This window comes from Notolepis coatsorum (genome assembly GCF_963971535.1).
Source record: "Notolepis coatsorum genome assembly, chromosome: 7".
NCBI lineage: Eukaryota > Metazoa > Chordata > Actinopteri > Aulopiformes > Paralepididae > Notolepis > Notolepis coatsorum.
In genome coordinates, this window is record NC_140171.1 from 171,411,173 (window position 1) to 171,429,644 (window position 18,472).

At 43.1% G+C, this 18,472-nt stretch overlaps 1 protein-coding gene across 1 annotated transcript in view; it reads right to left on the bottom strand.

Moving 5' to 3' along the window:
- The window catches only part of LOC311231844 (kinesin-like protein KIF2C), a 43,103-nt gene extending 25,817 nt beyond the window's left edge, over nt 1-17,286 (bottom strand). The window contains exons 1-5 of the mRNA XM_084318465.1: nt 17,161-17,286; nt 16,494-16,588; nt 15,483-15,593; nt 11,973-12,021; nt 556-591 (exon numbers count right to left, since the gene is read on the bottom strand). Coding sequence (XP_084174591.1) covers nt 556-591; nt 11,973-12,021; nt 15,483-15,593; nt 16,494-16,588; nt 17,161-17,215 — 346 coding nt within the window. The 5' untranslated portion in view covers nt 17,216-17,286. The remainder of the gene's footprint in view (nt 1-555; nt 592-11,972; nt 12,022-15,482; nt 15,594-16,493; nt 16,589-17,160) is intronic.
- Nucleotides 17,287-18,472: the final 1,186 nt, after the last annotated feature.

Below are 18,472 nucleotides of genomic sequence, written 5' to 3' on the forward strand. Positions count from 1 at the left end.
GGCAACATTATTTTTATTGGGTTTAGATTGCAATTAGCCTTTTTATTATTAGCCCTTTGCCATATATCACCCCCACCCCATTAGGCCTAATTCATTGTCTAATAATGCACTGGTCTTTATTCAGTTTCTCAATTTCAATAGAATATCAATCTTTCTTACCTTTATAGAGTATCAGCATTATGATCATAAATTATTTCTATATCAGAGTCTTGATCATTTCAATAAAAAATATATATATTTTGGGATTGTGTACATCAGGACACTAAAATATTTTTTTGGGACTGGTGAAAAAAGTTGAGCCCTGGCAAGGGACAGTCTGTCAAATCACAAGTGACAAAAGATAAACAGCGGTGCTTATTTTTACACAAACTCTACAAAAAGCATGCAGTGTAAGTTAGGAGTGTAAAGGGAGTATTTGAATGCAGGTCCATACTGGCCAGGTAGTGATGGCAGCAGAGCGCCCAGAAACATGTAGTTCCACCCCTGATCTCGTGGTGAGGATTAAGTGATTCATTAGCTTAATAGTGACAAGAGGACCATGCATGGCAGGCTGACCTGTCTCTTCAACCTTGGAGGCTGCTGCAGCAGAGGCTTATGGGAAGACAAAGATGGAGACTTAACTATTGAACTACTACACACAAGAGATGGAACGGTTCATGGGAAAAAACGGCTCGACTCCGCGGTTCGGGTCGCCTAGAGACAGTCTGGTTCACTATGCTACTGTGGAACCCATAGCCTAATTAGTCTAGTAGATAGCGGGGGTATCATGCACCCCCCGGAAATATTCTAACCAGACTTTCTAGATTGATAGGCTATGTTAACAAGTGGTCAGAGTGTTCCATGTATAATTTATATGCAAATTAAGGACGCGATCATCAAAATCGCAAAGAAAGGGTGGCCGGGTAGCACAGCGGACTAAGCGTCTGTCTACCACAGCAGAGACACTGGTATCGAATCCGGCTGTCAGCGGTGCCTCCGGCTTGGCCGGTCGTCATACTGGCACAATTGGCAGTGTCAGCGGGAGGGAAGCCGGCGGTGGGTGGTAATCTGGTCATTGTAAACAGCGACTCCTACAGGTCGGTCAGGGCGCCTGCACAGCGAGGGAGGGAAATGGTGAAGGTAGTGTGACCTCCCACGTGTTACACTTCACCAATGAGAGTAGTCACTGCCAGGTGAAAATAGGCTGCTGGCTGTCTCGTATGTATCGGAGGAAGCATGTGATAGACTTCAGGGCTCCCTAGACCGACCAGTGGGGGGCACATGCGCGCAACGACCAGGAAGGGGAGGGGGGAATTGGCATAACGACTAAATTGGGATAAGAGGGAAATACAGAAAAAGAGAAAGTGGATAAAAAAAAACTAAAATATAATCGCAAAGAAATCAGTTTAATATATCTCAGCCAATATTGCAGATAACTGAACAAGGTGTCTAGACCCATGTTTTGAGGGTCAAATATCACAATAACACTATCCCTAGAGCAGGGGTTCTCAACCTTTCTGCTGCCAAGGCACCCCTGTGTTCAATAAAATATTCCAGGGCACCCCTACATACGATAAAGACTTTTCCGGTCCCGTCTTTTTTGCTACAACGATAATAATAATAATAATAATTCATTTAATTTATATAGCGCTTCTCAATAACCCGAAGTCGCTGACAGTAGTCGGGAGCAGGAGTACAAACAAAGAAACGAAAGCAAAGAAAGAAAAACAAAAACAGCAAAGGAACAAAAACAAGAGGAACATGAGACCATGGGGGGAACAGGGGAGACAGCCTGATAGCACAAAAAAGACTGGAGACAGACATCAATCAGGTTGGAGGGGAGGGGGAGGTTTAGGGGTGGGGGGGGGGTTGAAGGCAAGGGAGAACAGGTGGGTTTTGAGGCGAGCTTTGAAGGTGGAGAGTGTAGGAGAGTCTCTGATGGACTGGGGGAGGGAGTTCCAGAGTCGGGGTGCAGTGCGAGAGAAGGACCGATCTCCAAAGTTTTTAAGCTTGGATGTCGGGACAGTGAGGGAGGCAGTGGAGGAGGACCGGAGGGAACGGGTGGGGCGGTAGGGTAGATCAGTCAGGTAGGGGGGGGCCAGGCTGTGGAGGGCTTTGAAGGTGAGGAGTAGTGTTTTAAAGTTAATGCGGTGTTTGATCGGGAGCCAGTGGAGGGAGTGGAGGACAGGAGTGATGTGTTCGCGGGACCGGGTGTTAGTGAGGAGGCGGGCGGCTGAATTTTGGACCATTTGCAGTTTATGGAGGGAGCGGGAGGTGATACCAGTGAGGAGGGAGTTGCAGTAGTCCAGGCGGGAGGAGATGAAGGCGTGAATGAGGGATTCAGCAGCGGGGGGGGGAGAGGCAGTGACAGATTTTTGCGATGTTGCGGAGGTGAAAGTAGGATATTTACGATGACAAGTGCTTGCTTTCAAAATAATGTTTATTTAAGAAACCGGGAAACACATTTGCATGTATATGCAGGCTATATAATGCATTATTAACAGGTATTTCAGGTCTAAATGGCTTAGTACTGTTGACATTACACTGCTTGTAGTAGTAAATCAAATAGCATATTCTTTAAATAAAATTATCACTAAAGTGCCATCTGTTGCAGCTGCACACTTTTCCATAAAAATAGCATATTTGGATAAGTTTGACCATTTCTCAAAAACAGATTCTTTTTTTAAATACAGAAAAGGATCAACAAGTTACCATTTCTCAAAATATAAATAAATACAGAAAATAAGCACTCGTTCACTCAGTGGACATTTCTAGCTCAATGCGAGGTCTGCTGCTGCTGGCTAATAATACGGTCAACGGTGGCAACCCGTGTTACCAAGTAAACAAATCATCGTCAGCTCTCAGATTGGTAGTCAGAAGCCCGCACCGTTAGCGTTACTGCGTTAGCATCTAGCCTTGGCAGACTATTTGATTCGTTAAGGGCTCGAAATTGCATGAGTTTTGGTCATATGCTCCCGAAATGTTCCCGTTGTTTGGCTACTTCTATGTGCAGTGAAAACTACTCGAATGCTTTATAACCTAGTCATTGATTTAGTTCAGGGTAATCTAAGATTAGCCGCAGAGCTAACGCTAGTTAGCGTGAGCTAACGCTAGCTAATCAAGCTCAGTAGCTCACAGAGAGAGATAAACAGCGGATAGTACAGGACGATACAAATAAAATAAAAAGGCGGGTGGGGGCTGTTGTGTAAACCTTGTACTCTTTAGTTCACATATAATAAGAGACGGATTATTTGCTTGCTCCACCAGTGCACCACTCCACAACAACACACACCAACTCTCGTCACAACGCTTTACGGTATTTTCACAGCACTGTCGCAACATTACCGTAAAACGTGAACACCGTTGTGACCCACTTGCTCCACTAGACTGGTCTCGCCCTCTGCTGGCGCGTGTGTGCACTACACTCAAAACTCCGTTTCACTGTAATAGAAGCTGAAGCGCATCTGTGATTTTGACGGTGACGGACGGTATTGATTTTCAATACGTCGGTATTTCTAAATACCCCGGTATATCGTAATACCATCATACCGCCCAAGCCTACATGTCATCCTCAAGGCTCAACTTGGCCCTATATATATTTTTTTTTCAGAGCAGTCATGGATGAAAAGCCAGCTTCACACAGATATGTGGTGCTGAATGGTATCAACACCTTAACTACTGCATCATGAGATACTTGGTACTCAGCACCACACTCTGAAACTAGCTCTCCAGGTGGTATCAGATGAGATTTCAATGAGTTCTTCCAAGAGTTTGGATGGAGATGTGTCAGGAAGCTTTGTCTCAATGTTGTCTGTTAAGTTTGTTTTTATCCAGAGTAACTTGGTGATCCTTTTCTGTGTTTTGTTAAATAATGATTTTCAGATTTTGAGAAATGGTCAAACTTATCCAAATATGGTATTTATGGAAAACCGTGCAGCTGCAACAGATAGCACTTTAGTGATAATTTTCTGTAATCCAAAAATAAAAAATAGCACCCCTGGGAGCTCTCTGCGGCACCACCCCTGTTGATAACAAGTAGCCTATGCAAATCTGTGCAGTCTATACAAAATCGTCACATTTTTACAAATTAGTTGAGTAGGAAAGTGGATACCATCATGCACCCCCTGGAAATATATTGTTAACCAGTGTTACTTGATACAAATCTGTCAGTGTCCCATGTATAATTTATATGCAAATGAATGACATCAAAAAAATGTATGTCGCTATTTCAGCCAATATTGCAAATAACTGAACAATGCATGCATAGATTGATGTACCCTCTTGCTGTGAGTGCATGTTATGTACAGTAGGGGTGGAACGATACGCATTCGAACCGTACACCGTTCAATACGACCTCCACTGTTCGGGGCGTCTGTATCGTACGGTTCAGGGGATGCGCAAATGAAAAAAAAACTTAATGGCACTTAGCCGGGAGAGGTGAGCGCTAGCTGCAGCAGCAGCACTGCAGGTGCTAGTCAGTTTGTGGAAATGGCAAGCGCAATATAAATCAATCTTCATTACAACTTTAAAAACATAGCCATTAACATTACATAGGCCTACACACATCTTGCCATAACGTTAGCAGTTTGTACAACACAACGCACGTTTTAACAATGGTAGCCCGCCAGCTAATACAGTCAATGAAATGTTATGTAGCTACTAGCTAGCAGAGGAGAAAATGAGAGTCCGAGAGGCGGGGTGTTTAAAGACAATGATAGGCGTTTATTCAACATCCAAGAAGGCTAACATACAACTGTGTTTACTAACTACAAACCGGGACTATTGCCGCTTTTCCACTGCATGTTATGAACTCCCGCTAAAATGTCCCTGCGGACCCACCAACCCATAGATAGTTCCAACTCACCGAATTACGTTAATCCACCCCACAGTTGCACTCAATATTTAAATAATGTTAGTCTAAATAAATGTAGACGGATAATGTACGTATTTTAAAAATAGAATGAACAGAGCAGTGTTGTTTTGAAACAGTAGTGTGTGTTAGTTTGATGTATGCTGCAATTTATATTGATGGCCTTCTAATTTGTTTATTTATTTTAAATAAGACACTTTTCCCTTTGATAAGAAATCCAGCCATATTCCTTTCATTGTATTTCAAATACTGCACTTTAATTTCAAGCGGAAAACTAATCTTTCCATTAAGAACTGACAATCAGGGAATTTAAACATTGTTTTTTGTGTGTTTATATTAAAGAAAGGAAAGTCTAGTGCTGGCTGAGCCTATTGTTTGTTTGCACTAAGTTAATACTTTGACAAATGTAGCCTATATTTTTCAGTCAGTTCGGTCTTTGTGTACCAAACATTATTTAAGGCTGTAAACACTGTAAACCTTTTTTTTCCTTTTTATATAAATGAGAAGCATGTTTAGATTAGAGTGTTAATTCTTTTTTAATAAAAAGCAACGTATATCGAACCGAAAACCGTTAGCCCAAAACCGTGATACGAACCGAACAGTCGATTTTGTGAACCGTTCCACCCCTAATGTACAGTATGTTCTTGTGTGCATGCTCTCCAACCAACAGGAAGAGAGGTAGGTTGGTTGGAGAGCATGAAGAGAGGTAGGTTGGTTGGTTGGAGAGCATGAAGAGAGGTAGGTTGGTTGGTTGGAGAGCATGAAGAGGTAGGTTGGTTGGTTGGAGAGCATGAAGAGAGGTAGGTTGGTTGGTTGGAGAGCAGGAAGAGAGGTAGGTTGGTTGGAGAGCATGAAGAGAGGTAGGTTGGTTGGAGAGCATGAAGAGAGGTAGGTTGGTTGGTTGGAGAGCATGAAGAGAGGTAGGTTGGTTGGTTGGAGAGCATGAAGAGAGGTAGGTTGGTTGGTTGGAGAGCATGAGGAGAGGTAGGTTGGTTGGTTGGAGAGCATGAAGAGAGGTAGGTTGGTTGGAGAGCATGAAGAGAGGTAGGTTGGTTGGTTGGAGAGCATGAAGAGAGGTAGGTTGGTTGGTTGGAGAGCAGGAAGAGAGGTAGGTTGGTTGGTTGGAGAGCATGAAGAGAGGTAGGTTGGTTGGTTAGAGAGCATGAAGAGAGGTTGGTTGGTTGGAGAGCATGAAGAGAGGTAGGTTGGTTGGAGAGCATGAAGAGAGGTAGGTTGGTTGGTTGGAGAGCATGAAGAGAGGTAGGTTGGTTGGTTGGAGAGCATGAAGAGAGGTAGGTTGGTTGGTTGGAGAGCATGAAGAGAGGTAGGTTGGTTGGTTGGAGAGCAGGAAGAGAGGTAGGTAGGTTGGTTGGAGAGCATGAAGAGAGGTAGGTTGGTTGGTTGGAGAGCATGAAGAGAGGTAGGTTGGTTGGTTGGAGAGCAGGAAGAGAGGTAGGTTGGTTGGTTGGAGAGCATGAAGAGAGGTAGGTTGGTTGGAGAGCAGGAAGAGAGGTAGGTTGGTTGGTTGGAGAGCATGAAGAGAGGTAGGTTGGTTGGTTGGAGAGCAGGAAGAGAGGTAGGTTGGTTGGTTGGAGAGCATGAAGAGAGGTAGGTTGGTTGGAGAGCAGGAAGAGAAGTAGGTTGGTTGGTTGGAGAGCATGAAGAGAGGTAGGTTGGTTGGTTGGAGAGCATGAAGAGAGGTAGGTTGGTTGGTTGGAGAGCATGAAGAGAGGTAGGTTGGTTGGAGAGCATGAAGAGAGGTAGGTTGGTTGGTTGGAGAGCATGAAGAGAGGTAGGTTGGTTGGAGAGCATGAAGAGAGGTAGGTTGGTTGGTTGGAGAGCATGAAGAGAGGTAGGTTGGTTGGAGAGCATGAAGAGGTAGGTTGGTTGGTTGGAGAGCATGAAGAGAGGTAGGTTGGTTGGTTGGAGAGCATGAAGAGAGGTAGGTTGGTTGGAGAGCATGAAGAGGTAGGTTGGTTGGTTGGAGAGCATGAAGAGAGGTAGGTTGGTTGGAGAGCAGGAAGAGAGGTAGGTTGGTTGGTTGGAGAGCATGAAGAGAGGTAGGTTGGTTGGTTGGAGAGCATGAAGAGAGGTAGGTTGGTTGGTTGGAGAGCATGAAGAGAGGTAGGTTGGTTGGTTGGAGAGCATGAAGAGAGGTAGGTTGGTTGGTTGGAGAGCAGGAAGAGGTAGGTTGGTTGGTTGGAGAGCATGAAGAGGTAGGTTGGTTGGTTGGAGAGCAGGAAGAGAGGTAGGTTGGTTGGTTGGAGAGCATGAAGAGAGGTAGGTTGGTTGGTTGGAGAGCATGAAGAGAGGTAGGTTGGTTGGTTGGAGAGCATGAAGAGAGGTAGGTTGGTTGGTTGGAGAGCAGGAAGAGAGGTAGGTTGGTTGGTTGGAGAGCAGGAAGAGGTAGGTTGGTTGGAGAGCAGGAAGAGAGGTAGGTTGGTTGGTTGGAGAGCATGAAGAGAGGTAGGTTGGTTGGAGAGCATGAAGAGAGGTAGGTTGGTTGGAGAGCATGAAGAGAGGTAGGTTGGTTGGTTGGAGAGCATGAAGAGAGGTAGGTTGGTTGGTTGGAGAGCATGAAGAGAGGTAGGTTGGTTGGTTGGAGAGCATGAAGAGAGGTAGGTTGGTTGGTTGGAGAGCATGAAGAGAGGTAGGTTGGTTGGTTGGAGAGCAGGAAGAGAGGTAGGTTGGTTGGTTGGAGAGCATGAAGAGAGGTAGGTTGGTTGGAGAGCAGGAAGAGAAGTAGGTTGGTTGGTTGGAGAGCATGAAGAGAGGTAGGTTGGTTGGTTGGAGAGCATGAAGAGAGGTAGGTTGGTTGGTTGGAGAGCATGAAGAGGTAGGTTGGTTGGTTGGAGAGCATGAAGAGAGGTAGGTTGGTTGGAGAGCATGAAGAGAGGTAGGTTGGTTGGTTGGAGAGCATGAAGAGAGGTAGGTTGGTTGGAGAGCATGAAGAGAGGTAGGTTGGTTGGTTGGAGAGCATGAAGAGAGGTAGGTTGGTTGGAGAGCATGAAGAGGTAGGTTGGTTGGTTGGAGAGCATGAAGAGAGGTAGGTTGGTTGGTTGGAGAGCATGAAGAGGTAGGTTGGTTGGAGAGCATGAAGAGGTAGGTTGGTTGGTTGGAGAGCATGAAGAGAGGTAGGTTGGTTGGAGAGCAGGAAGAGAGGTAGGTTGGTTGGTTGGAGAACATGAAGAGAGGTAGGTTGGTTGGTTGGAGAGCATGAAGAGAGGTAGGTTGGTTGGTTGGAGAGCATGAAGAGAGGTAGGTTGGTTGGTTGGAGAGCATGAAGAGAGGTAGGTTGGTTGGTTGGAGAGCAGGAAGAGGTAGGTTGGTTGGTTGGAGAGCATGAAGAGGTAGGTTGGTTGGTTGGAGAGCAGGAAGAGAGGTAGGTTGGTTGGTTGGAGAGCAGGAAGAGAGGTAGGTTGGTTGGTTGGAGAGCATGAAGAGAGGTTGGTTGGTTGGAGAGCATGAAGAGAGGTAGGTTGGTTGGTTGGAGAGCATGAAGAGGTAGGTTGGTTGGTTGGAGAGCATGAAGAGGTAGGTTGGTTGGTTGGAGAGCATGCACACAACATATACTGTACATACATGCACTCACAGCAAGAGGGTACATCAATCTGTGCATGCACGCACATGCACCCCCACCACACACGCAGTTACTGGTTCCATGAAAAAACGGACATCCACATTTGTGTGTAGCTGAGGTAACTTCTTACCTTGTTTGTTTGGCGGTTGAATTTACCCAGGGAAATAAGAGTAGTCATTGGCAAAGATGCTGAACAGAGGACGTATTTACCTTATTACATACATGTAGACTAGGGATGTCCGATATTATCGGCCGATATCTGCAGTAAAATGTGATATCGGAAAATATCGGTATCGGTTTAAAAAAAAATAAAAAACAACAATATTTGTTATACCGTAATTCCTCTAATAGTAACCGGGTCTCAAATACAAGCCGGGTATCTATTAATGGCCGGGTGCGCTCTTGAGCTAAGCAATTATAAGCCGGCCTCCTAATACAAGCCGGGTTACTAATATACTGAGCTGCATACTGAGCTAGTTACTTGATTTCACTTTGAAAACGTTTAAATGACCAGTGACCACCTGTAATTGCACTGTTTACTATTTCATACAGTACTTGGTTTCAATAAATGAACCCAGTACATTTTACTGGGTTCAAACTGACACAAAATGTTGATTTATTCATTATGATCCATTTGAAAATTTGAAATATAGGCCTCCCTCTTATACAGGCCTCCTCCTAATACAAGCCTGGTACCCGCTACAGTTGAAACAAATACAAGCCGGGGTTACTATTAGAGGAATTACGGTATATATATCCAGTGAAATTATTAGTTAACTGAAATTCAGTTTTTTGGACGGGGAAACCCTGCATATATCGGTATCGGTTGATATCGGTATCGGAAATTAAGAGTTGGACAATATCGGAATATCGGTAAAAAAGTCAATATCGAGCATCCCTAATGTAGACTTATGTAAGAAATGGCATTGAAAGCAGCACTCTTGTATATAAGCATGCCAGAGATATATGTGACCACTTCAGAAATTGTATTACCATCTTTAACCCTCAAAACATGAGCCCACATCTTATGTTGTTCAGTCATCATATGATGAGTCTTTATTGGTAAAAATTAGGGATGCTAGATATTGGCTTTTTTACCGATACCGATATTCCGATATTGTCCAACTCTTAATTTCCGATACCGATATATGCAGGGTTTCCCCGTCCAAAAAACTGAATAATTTCAGGTAACTAATAATTTCACTGGATATATATATATATATAACAAATATTGTTATTTTTTTTTTTAAACCGATACCGATATTTTCCGATATCACATTTTACTGCCGATAATATCGGTCGGCCGATAATATCGGACATCCCTAGTAAAAATGCTTTATTCTTTGTAAAGGTGCCACTAATTTGCATACTAGCCACCACAAATAGGTGATCATTCTGGGAATAGTTTTATTATGATTTTTGACCCTCAAAATATGGGTTTAGACAACCTACTTGTTCAGTTATTTGCAATATTGGCTGAGTTAGCGACATCATTTTTTTGATGATGGCATCATTCATTTGCATATAAATTACACATGGGACACAGATAGATTTTTAACATAGCCTATCATTTTCTACAATTTTTTTCCAATCTAGAAACACTGGTTAACAATATATTTCCAGGGGGTGCATGATAGTATCCGCTTTCCTACTCAACTAATGGTAAAAATGTGATTATTTTGTATTGACGGCACAGATTTGCATAAGCTACTTGCATAGAAACATGTGATCACTCTCTAGGGATAGTGTTATTGTGATCTTTGACCCTCGAAACATGGGTCTAGACACCCAATTTGTTCAGTTATCTGCAATATTGGCTTAGATATATTTAAATGATTTCTTTGATAAAAAAAAAATGTCCCCTCCTTTTTTCCGATTTTTCTCCCATCCCACTGTTAGTCGTTATGCCAATTCCCAACCCCCTTCCTGGTTGTTGCGCACCCCCCCCCTACTGTTGGTCCGGGAGGCCGGAGACTGTCACATGTTTTCCTCCGACACATGTGCAGCCAGCCTGGCAGCGCAGATTCTCACCGGGAGAGTGCAACGTGTGGACTTTTACTTACTTAGGCCCATCGCTCCCAATGGAGCATAGGCCATCTACGACTTTTCTCCATCCAACACGGCTTTGGGCTGTCCTTTCTGCCTCCCCCAGGTAGTTCCTTCTCTCTTGAGCTCCGCCTCAGTGTCCCGCCTCCAGGTGTTCTTAGGCCGCCCTCTCTTCCGCTTCCCCTGGGGATTCCAAGTCAGGGCCTGGCGTGTAGTACTGGTAGCCGGTTTCCTCAAAGTGTGGCCTATCCATCCCCACTTTCGTCTCAGGATCTGCTTCTCCACTGGTTCCCGTCTTCCTTTCAGCCATAGTTCCTCATTCTTGATTTTGTTTGGCCACCGGATCCCAAAGATGCGTGTCAGACAGCTGTTTATAAAGGTCTGTATCTTCTGCAATGTTCTTTTCGTCATTCTCCAAGTCTCTGAACCGTAGAGAAGGACGGATTTGACATTTGAATTGAAGAGCCGCACTTTGGTTGTCATGGCTATGTCCTTGGAGGACCAGATGTTCTTCAACGTGTGGAAGGTCACACTATCTTTCTCCAGATCCTACCCTCGCTGTGCAGGCGCCCCGACTGAACTGTATGGGTCGCTGTCCACAACGCCCAGGACCCACCCACGGCTTCCCTCCCCCTAACTCAGCCAAACGAGTTAGTATAGCGATCAGCCCAAGCCAAGGCAATGCTGACTCTCCGGGAGTCGAGACCGCAGCCTCTTGCATTGGTGACGAGCACAATCTCCGCTACGCCACCTGACTGCCTCTTTGCGATTTTTTGATAATCCCATCCCTAATTTGCATATAAATGATACATGGGACACTCAGGCTATGTCTATCAATCTAGAAAATCTGGTTAGAAGTATATTTCCGGGGGTGCATGATACCCCTCTCTATCTACTAGACTAAATACATCACTTGTGGAGTGTATATGGAGTGCTTTTGTTTGTATAACTGTTTACTCAACTTGTGTAGAGGGGAAATGTACCCACTTACTGTAATAAAACACTAAGAATAAGGAATAGAAAAGTTGGTTAACGGTCATTAGTCATTTTTGCCTGCAGCAATTAAATCCAAAACCACTAATTATACTAAACAACTTTTCATTTATTTATTAATCTATTTAGATACTTGCCACAAGTCAGAATGTTAATATTTCCTCTCAGTTACTTTCCAAACTTGAACAGACACAAGGCAGACCCGTCAAAAAAGTATCCAACAGTCCCACTACACACTCACTACTGTATGTCTAGATTCTTCACACAAGTCCCATTATGAGAGCCACCTATAATCAACAAATGGTATGCGTTCCTTACAAATACATTTTAAGTGAAAATTCTATTTGAATTGGCAATGGAATACCCCCCCTCCTCCCCCAACCGTACAGAAGACTGATGTCAAATCTGTGATATGAACTGAACCAATATTTTTGTGAATCGTTCCACCCCCCACACAAAGAACTGAGGGTAATAGGAGTCTGCTCACGCAGGAAAGGTACTTACAAGAAGGAGGGGCAGGAATCCTTGATGAGCGCAGTCGACCACCATACTTCTAATGGGGAGGGGTGGTGTGAAAGAATCCAAGTCATTACACTCAAGCCCATGGACACCATAGTGTGTGCTTTAGATTTTAGATTCACTAAGACAGGTCTACCACACAGGAAAACAAACCTTCGATAAGAAGCTGCTACTAGCAACTATTTAAGTAAAAGATTCATACAACAATGAACAATTATCTTATTGATTAATTGGTGCATCTAAACAGCACTTTTTTTTTTATTATTTACATTTTCCCATGAATGCACACTGAAATCAAGCTAAAGCATGCAGTTTAACTGGGTATTTTCTTCTTATTTTGTGTCAGACTAGGCGCTTAAGAACATTTAACTGCTACCAATGGAATCCAATAATCAATTTCTAATAGATTAGGGCTGTCTTAAATACTTCTAAGCTTCGTTCGATGGGCATGGTATTGGAATATGAAAATTAAATTCGATTATGAAAAAAAATAATAATTTTGTGCAAAATCTACTCTGCCTCTCTTTGTTAACTACAACAAGCAATGCTGTTTGTTATTTAAGATGAGGTCGAACTCGGCACTGACAGATTTGTGTTCATTGTGCTGCTTTTATAAAGCCTCAAATGACGGCTTACAATATTTCATGGAAGCAAAGTGTTTAGTTTGTCTAAGATTTTAACTTTACAGCACTGACAAAGTTGAACAAAGTGCTGTACAAATCCAAAATATATATATATATATTTAAAAAAAAAATCGAAGGTCAGCCCTATAGATTAATCATGACACCCTTAGTCAACCCTGCTCTTGTCAACCGATTTATACTATACAGACAGCTGACTGGTTATTCCTGGGTTGTGAAGTCTAAGGCAAGGCTGCTACTCTTCTTCTTCCTTTTTCCGGCAGTGTAAACGCAACATGGCGTATTACTGCCCTCCTCAGTTCTATACTTCCAACTATGCCCACAATTGCTGGGCATGGCTGGACACTGTCTTTAGGACTCTGGACTTCTTGGTTTATCACAATCCCCTTGTTCAACTCGCTTTCTACTTCCTCCCATCAGACCCTTCATATCCAGATGTTGTACTGCTACTTTGACAATTATTTTGATCCTTTCAGTTTTACTCTTAATCGTACGTGTTGCATTTATCACTCCTGCTACAAAGGCCACAAAATTCTTCTTCTCCTCCCACATCTTCTATTTATCCTCCTGTACTATATTTTTGAACCCGTTCCTTATCCTGCTTTTCCTGTGCCGTCATCTTAGCTTCATAGGAGATTTTGCCGCTCTCATCTGTTGAACCGCCACCTCTCTTTTCATCACTTCACATCCCCAATATGCAACACTATGCTCCTTTCCACAGGTACAGCACTTGGTTCCACTCCCTCTCCACACTCATGTTCCCCACTACATCCAGCACATTGCTTCCTCTTTTTGCACATCTTGGCTATATGCCCAAATTCTTGGCAGTTGAAACATCAATGGTTTAGATACAAACTCCCTAACTCCTAATATACCATATATCCCAAGAACACCTCATTTGGAATACCCTAATTTTCAAACTGAATCAAAGTGGTCTCAGTCTCTTTCTTCTCCCCTTTTCATTCTTTCAGCGTTTTACACTCCTATTATGTTTGTCTCTTTAAAATGTCGACCAATGTCGACGTGGCGTAGTGGGCAAGGCGCTCGCCACGAAATGCTGGAGACGCTGGGCTCGTCAGTTCGAGCCCAGCGCTCCACATTTGCTTTCAGTTTAGCTGGTCGTTTGTACTAATACACATTGGCCGTATTAGGGGGTGGGAAACTGATGGGTGGGGATCGGGCGTTGTGGACAGCGACTCCTACAGGTCGGTTGGTGCGCCTGCGCAGTAGAATCAGGAAGTGGGGGCAGCGTGAGCCTCCCACGCGTTACTCCTCGCCACTGAGAGATCGAGCTGCGCAGGTGAAAAGATGCGACTGCTGTTACCTCAAGTACCGGAGGGGACTTGTGCTATGTATGACTTAGTCCACATTGCAGCCGGCTTGTGGGAGGCAAGAAACAGCGTCCGTGACAGGGGAGGGTTGAATTGGATGATACGAAATTGGGATGGGAGAAAATATAGAAAATGGGAGAAAAAGTGGATAAAAAAAAATAAAAAATGTCGACCAAATTCTCCATAGTAACTTCGATTGATATTCCAGAAATTACCCCCTGGCTTGCACCCACCATCCCTTAGCCCCTTTCGTGACTGATGCACAAGAGTGAATACACACACCCTTATTCCTCCATAGGAAAATCCCACAATTAACTCTCAGAGAAATTTCAAAAGGTACTCAGTTGCACGAGGGTTTCGGACAGACAAACGCTAGGGTTTGAAAGCTCGGTGTTGCCATTAAATAATTTTTATAAACTGGTCAACACAGCTTTATTTCCGGCATTGGGTGCCTGATGCGCATGCGCTGTGATCAGGCAGACTAAAGCCGTTTTGAGCAGTGTTGATCAGTTTATAAAAATGAACTGTGTATTCACTCGTCCAACCTTGTTGGGAGTGCATCACAGACCGAAAGGGGCTAACTGTCCCTCTTCTCCCCCACTCTTATTACTTTAGAGATATTGATTTTTCCAATGCTACTCATTACCTTCGCCTTCTCCAACTGCTCTATACGTATACATACTACAATGTTTCCATCTCTCAAAACGTTTGTTTGCATACTTCACTTCTCCTAATTGCTCTCTTGTGAGTTGTTAACTTTAATGGCCCGATTTTTTTTAACTCTCCCTTCTCCCTCAAATCTCACCACTATATTCAGCAATTCTGTCAAGTCCTTCCTTTGCCCTACCCTCAGCCCCACCTCTCTCATGACTAGGGATGCTCGATATTGGCTTTTTTACCGATACACTGATACCGATATATGCAGGGTTTCCCCCTCCCAAAAAATTTAATAATTTCAGGTAATTAACATTACATATCTCTTGTTGTGGAATTAATACAACATTATGCATACTTTTGACAATAAATAAAATGAGAATTTGTTCTTACTTGCTTGCCTGGGTAAAAGGTTATAGAAATGTAAAAAAATTAAATTAACATTTGAAAACTAACTGATATTTTCCGATATCACATTTTAATGCCGATATCGGCCGATAATATCGGACATCCCTACTCATGACCCTTCCCCTCCCTTTTCAGTCATTCTCCCCGAGCTCCTCTCCCACACTACACTCCATACTGTATTACTGTCACTATCCATCTCCTTTCCTGTGGCAGCGCTGCTCCCAGTCCCGTTGGTGTGTCGCTCTCACTGTCCACCATGGCTCGCAATCTATAATAATCAGCCCCAAATTACATCGTGTGGCGGCTGTGTTTCTCCGCCGCTCTTCACCTCCCTCTCCCTCCCCTCTCTGTGCTCTGAAAAAAATGGGGGAAATCTAGTTTGTGGGGTCCTTCTAGCTAGCATCTAGTAGCCAACAACTTCCGCATTCACAATCTGTCCAAGGCTACTCTACTACACCTGCCTTGTCTAGACTCGGAGCAGGAGTAGGTGGCATGACGTCCTCCAACGTTGCGTCAGTGGAATTGACCAACTCCATGCCTTTGTTGAGATCAAACAGCTCGACTAACTCAACCTGCAAATATAAACACAGGCAGAAATGCAGGCATTACCATACGATAACCCATGCTCAACGAAACTTGAGGCTCCTGGAATAAAGCTTTATGAAAATGTTGATATGGTACTGTATGTTATTACACAGAGGTACTAGGTCTAAAAGATAGTCAAGACGGAAATACAATGTACATGTCAAAATACTTCCCAAAGGTCAGTGAATACCACGCCCACAACACCAGAGGGAGTGCCACAAATCACAATGTGGAAAGCCCTACCCACAGCCGTGAAAAAAATTTGAATCCCTACCCACATTCAAAATCGCTCTTAAAGAGCACCTACGGGAGGCTGCAATTCAAAACTGGCCACTGTAAATGTCCAACTGGCCACTGTAAATGTCCAACCCCCCCCCCCACCTAATAGACAGTGCCCTCCCTACCGTATGTATATATTTCCTCCCACCCAGCCACCCCCTCCTAATGTACAGTGTCCTCCCCATCATATGTATATATTTTCTGTTAGGATCTCTGGGTAACAGTACTGTATATTTGCATATCATATGTCACAAATGTAACAGTACTATATACCTGTATGTCATGCATGTCACTATGAATTGAAAATGGGGGACACTGATGTTTTGATTGAAAACTTTATTAACAGATTGCAGAATGGGTATACAGTACAGCTCAATACACACAATTGTTAAGGGGATGCAGACCAGAGAGACTTGTCTTGTTTACATCAGGGTCCCCCATTTTCAATGCATCATCATCCATGTAACCAAGACAAACGTCTTTCTCTGGTCTGCATCCGCTTAACAATTGTGTGTATTGAGCCGTACAGTATTGTACCCATTCTGCAATCTGTTAAATAAAGTTCTCATTCATTCACGGCGGTTTTTGTAATGAGTCCAAACACTGACCTCCTTTCCTCGCAATGAGTCGTGGTCCTGCCATTCCACCATGGCTATGTTCTTGACCAAGTCGATCGACTTCACGGTGGCGTAGTGCACTCGCCCTGTAAGAACAAGTCCGTAATTATAGGAGGAATGTGATCATTTCGAAAAGCCCACAACAAAGGAAACTATATTTAAAAAAATATATATATAGTTTATAGTTTCATTGCCCACAAGGAATTGACAGAGAGAACTGTGCAAAAGGAAAATCCCATCAAAAACACGTCATGTTTACATTTTGTCATTTAGCTGACGCTTTTATCCAAACCGACTTACACGTTTTGTACAAGACAGCAGGAAGCAAACTATCAGCTGAGTAACAATGTTCATCAAAGTGTTGAGTGCTACAGTGTAGGTTAGTATATCAGGACAAGTGCATGACAGTAAGGTTAGTTAGGCTTATACTTCACGACATAACTTACATCAGAATCAAACAAGAGACAGAGTTATTATGTTAAAATTAGTTAACGTTTATTTGCTAAAACCTGCTGCAACCATATCCCAACTTTCCATAATTGCCCAACGTTACGTTAGATTAATGCACGTTAGTTAACAGTTAGCTACTTAGCTAACACTGTATGAATCACAAATACTCCGTTAGCGTTATTTAGCTATGCAAGCTAACAATGCTCACCATCACTCCGACTGATCTTTACGGGACACCCGACAGTAATAATTTGAAGGTTCATATTGCAGCCGTTCGTGGAATCTAATATGCTATTTGCAAAAATAAATCTCGTACGTTAGCCACGTTAGTTGTCAGAGGACTGGATGTGTACAAAATGTTTCATTTTTAAACTAGGTCGTTATCGCACATGAGAGCAGTTGATTGGTCCTATGCAAGGACGTAGACTGTGCCTGATTACTGCTACGTCATGACGTAAAGATGCCTTCCAGCTGTTAGGCTGAGTAGCCTCCAGCTGCAGCCCCGGAGATTGTTCCAGATTGGGCAACTTCCGCCCGCTCCCACGACATTTCTCCCGCTGACAGGACAATGCGCTGATTGGCGGAAAGTACGGAAGTATCTCGAAGTACGTCTGACGTATCTCGAAGTACGTCTGACGTTTCTCTACGTTAGCGAGGAGGATCAACAAGCAAATGAAGAAGGAAGGGAGACCATTTTGGACCATATAATAATACTGTAGTTGTGGTGAATGAGGTGTTGAAGGAATAGCATTATTTGATATGCACCAGTAACCTGTTTGTTCAGTGGTGAACGAGGTGTTGAAGAAATAGCATTATGTTGCTCCTACACCACATCATGTTCATATTAACATTTGTATTCTGTAGAATTATTTCTAATCATTATTCTTTCTTTATCATTTCTACATATTATTGATTGGTTTGGTAAAGTAAATGGGGGTTGAAATGGTTCTTTTAAAATATTTGTATATTAATAATAAGTGTCAGTTGTAACCTTTTTTTGTTTGACATGTTTGTTTATTTTCAGTTGATGATGATTTATTTCCTCCTTTCCCGCCCATACAATACAATACAGTAATAATACAATAAAGACACAGTTGTTTAAATGTTTATTTTCTTAATTTAATTTCCTATACAATGTAGGAACCGCACAAGTGATTGATTGGATGAAAATTGTATTAACATCAGGGTCCCCCATTTTCAATTCATCATAACAACAACTGTACAAGTCAAGTCAAGTCAAGTCAGTTTTATTTGTATAGCACGTTTACAAATGACTAACAGCCAAACCAAAGTGCTTCACAACATGATAAAAAACACATACAATGCAATAAAAATACACTAGAAAAGAGGTAGAGTACAGTACATATAGGAAAGCAAGGGCAAAGTGCAATAAAAGAGACAAGAAAATTTGATAAAAAGTGCAGAGTGACAGCTGACGTCATGTATAGATGCTGGGCTAGCTCTGGTCAAAGGCCAGGGAGAAGAGATGTGTTTTGAGCAAGGATTTAAAAACCTCCAGG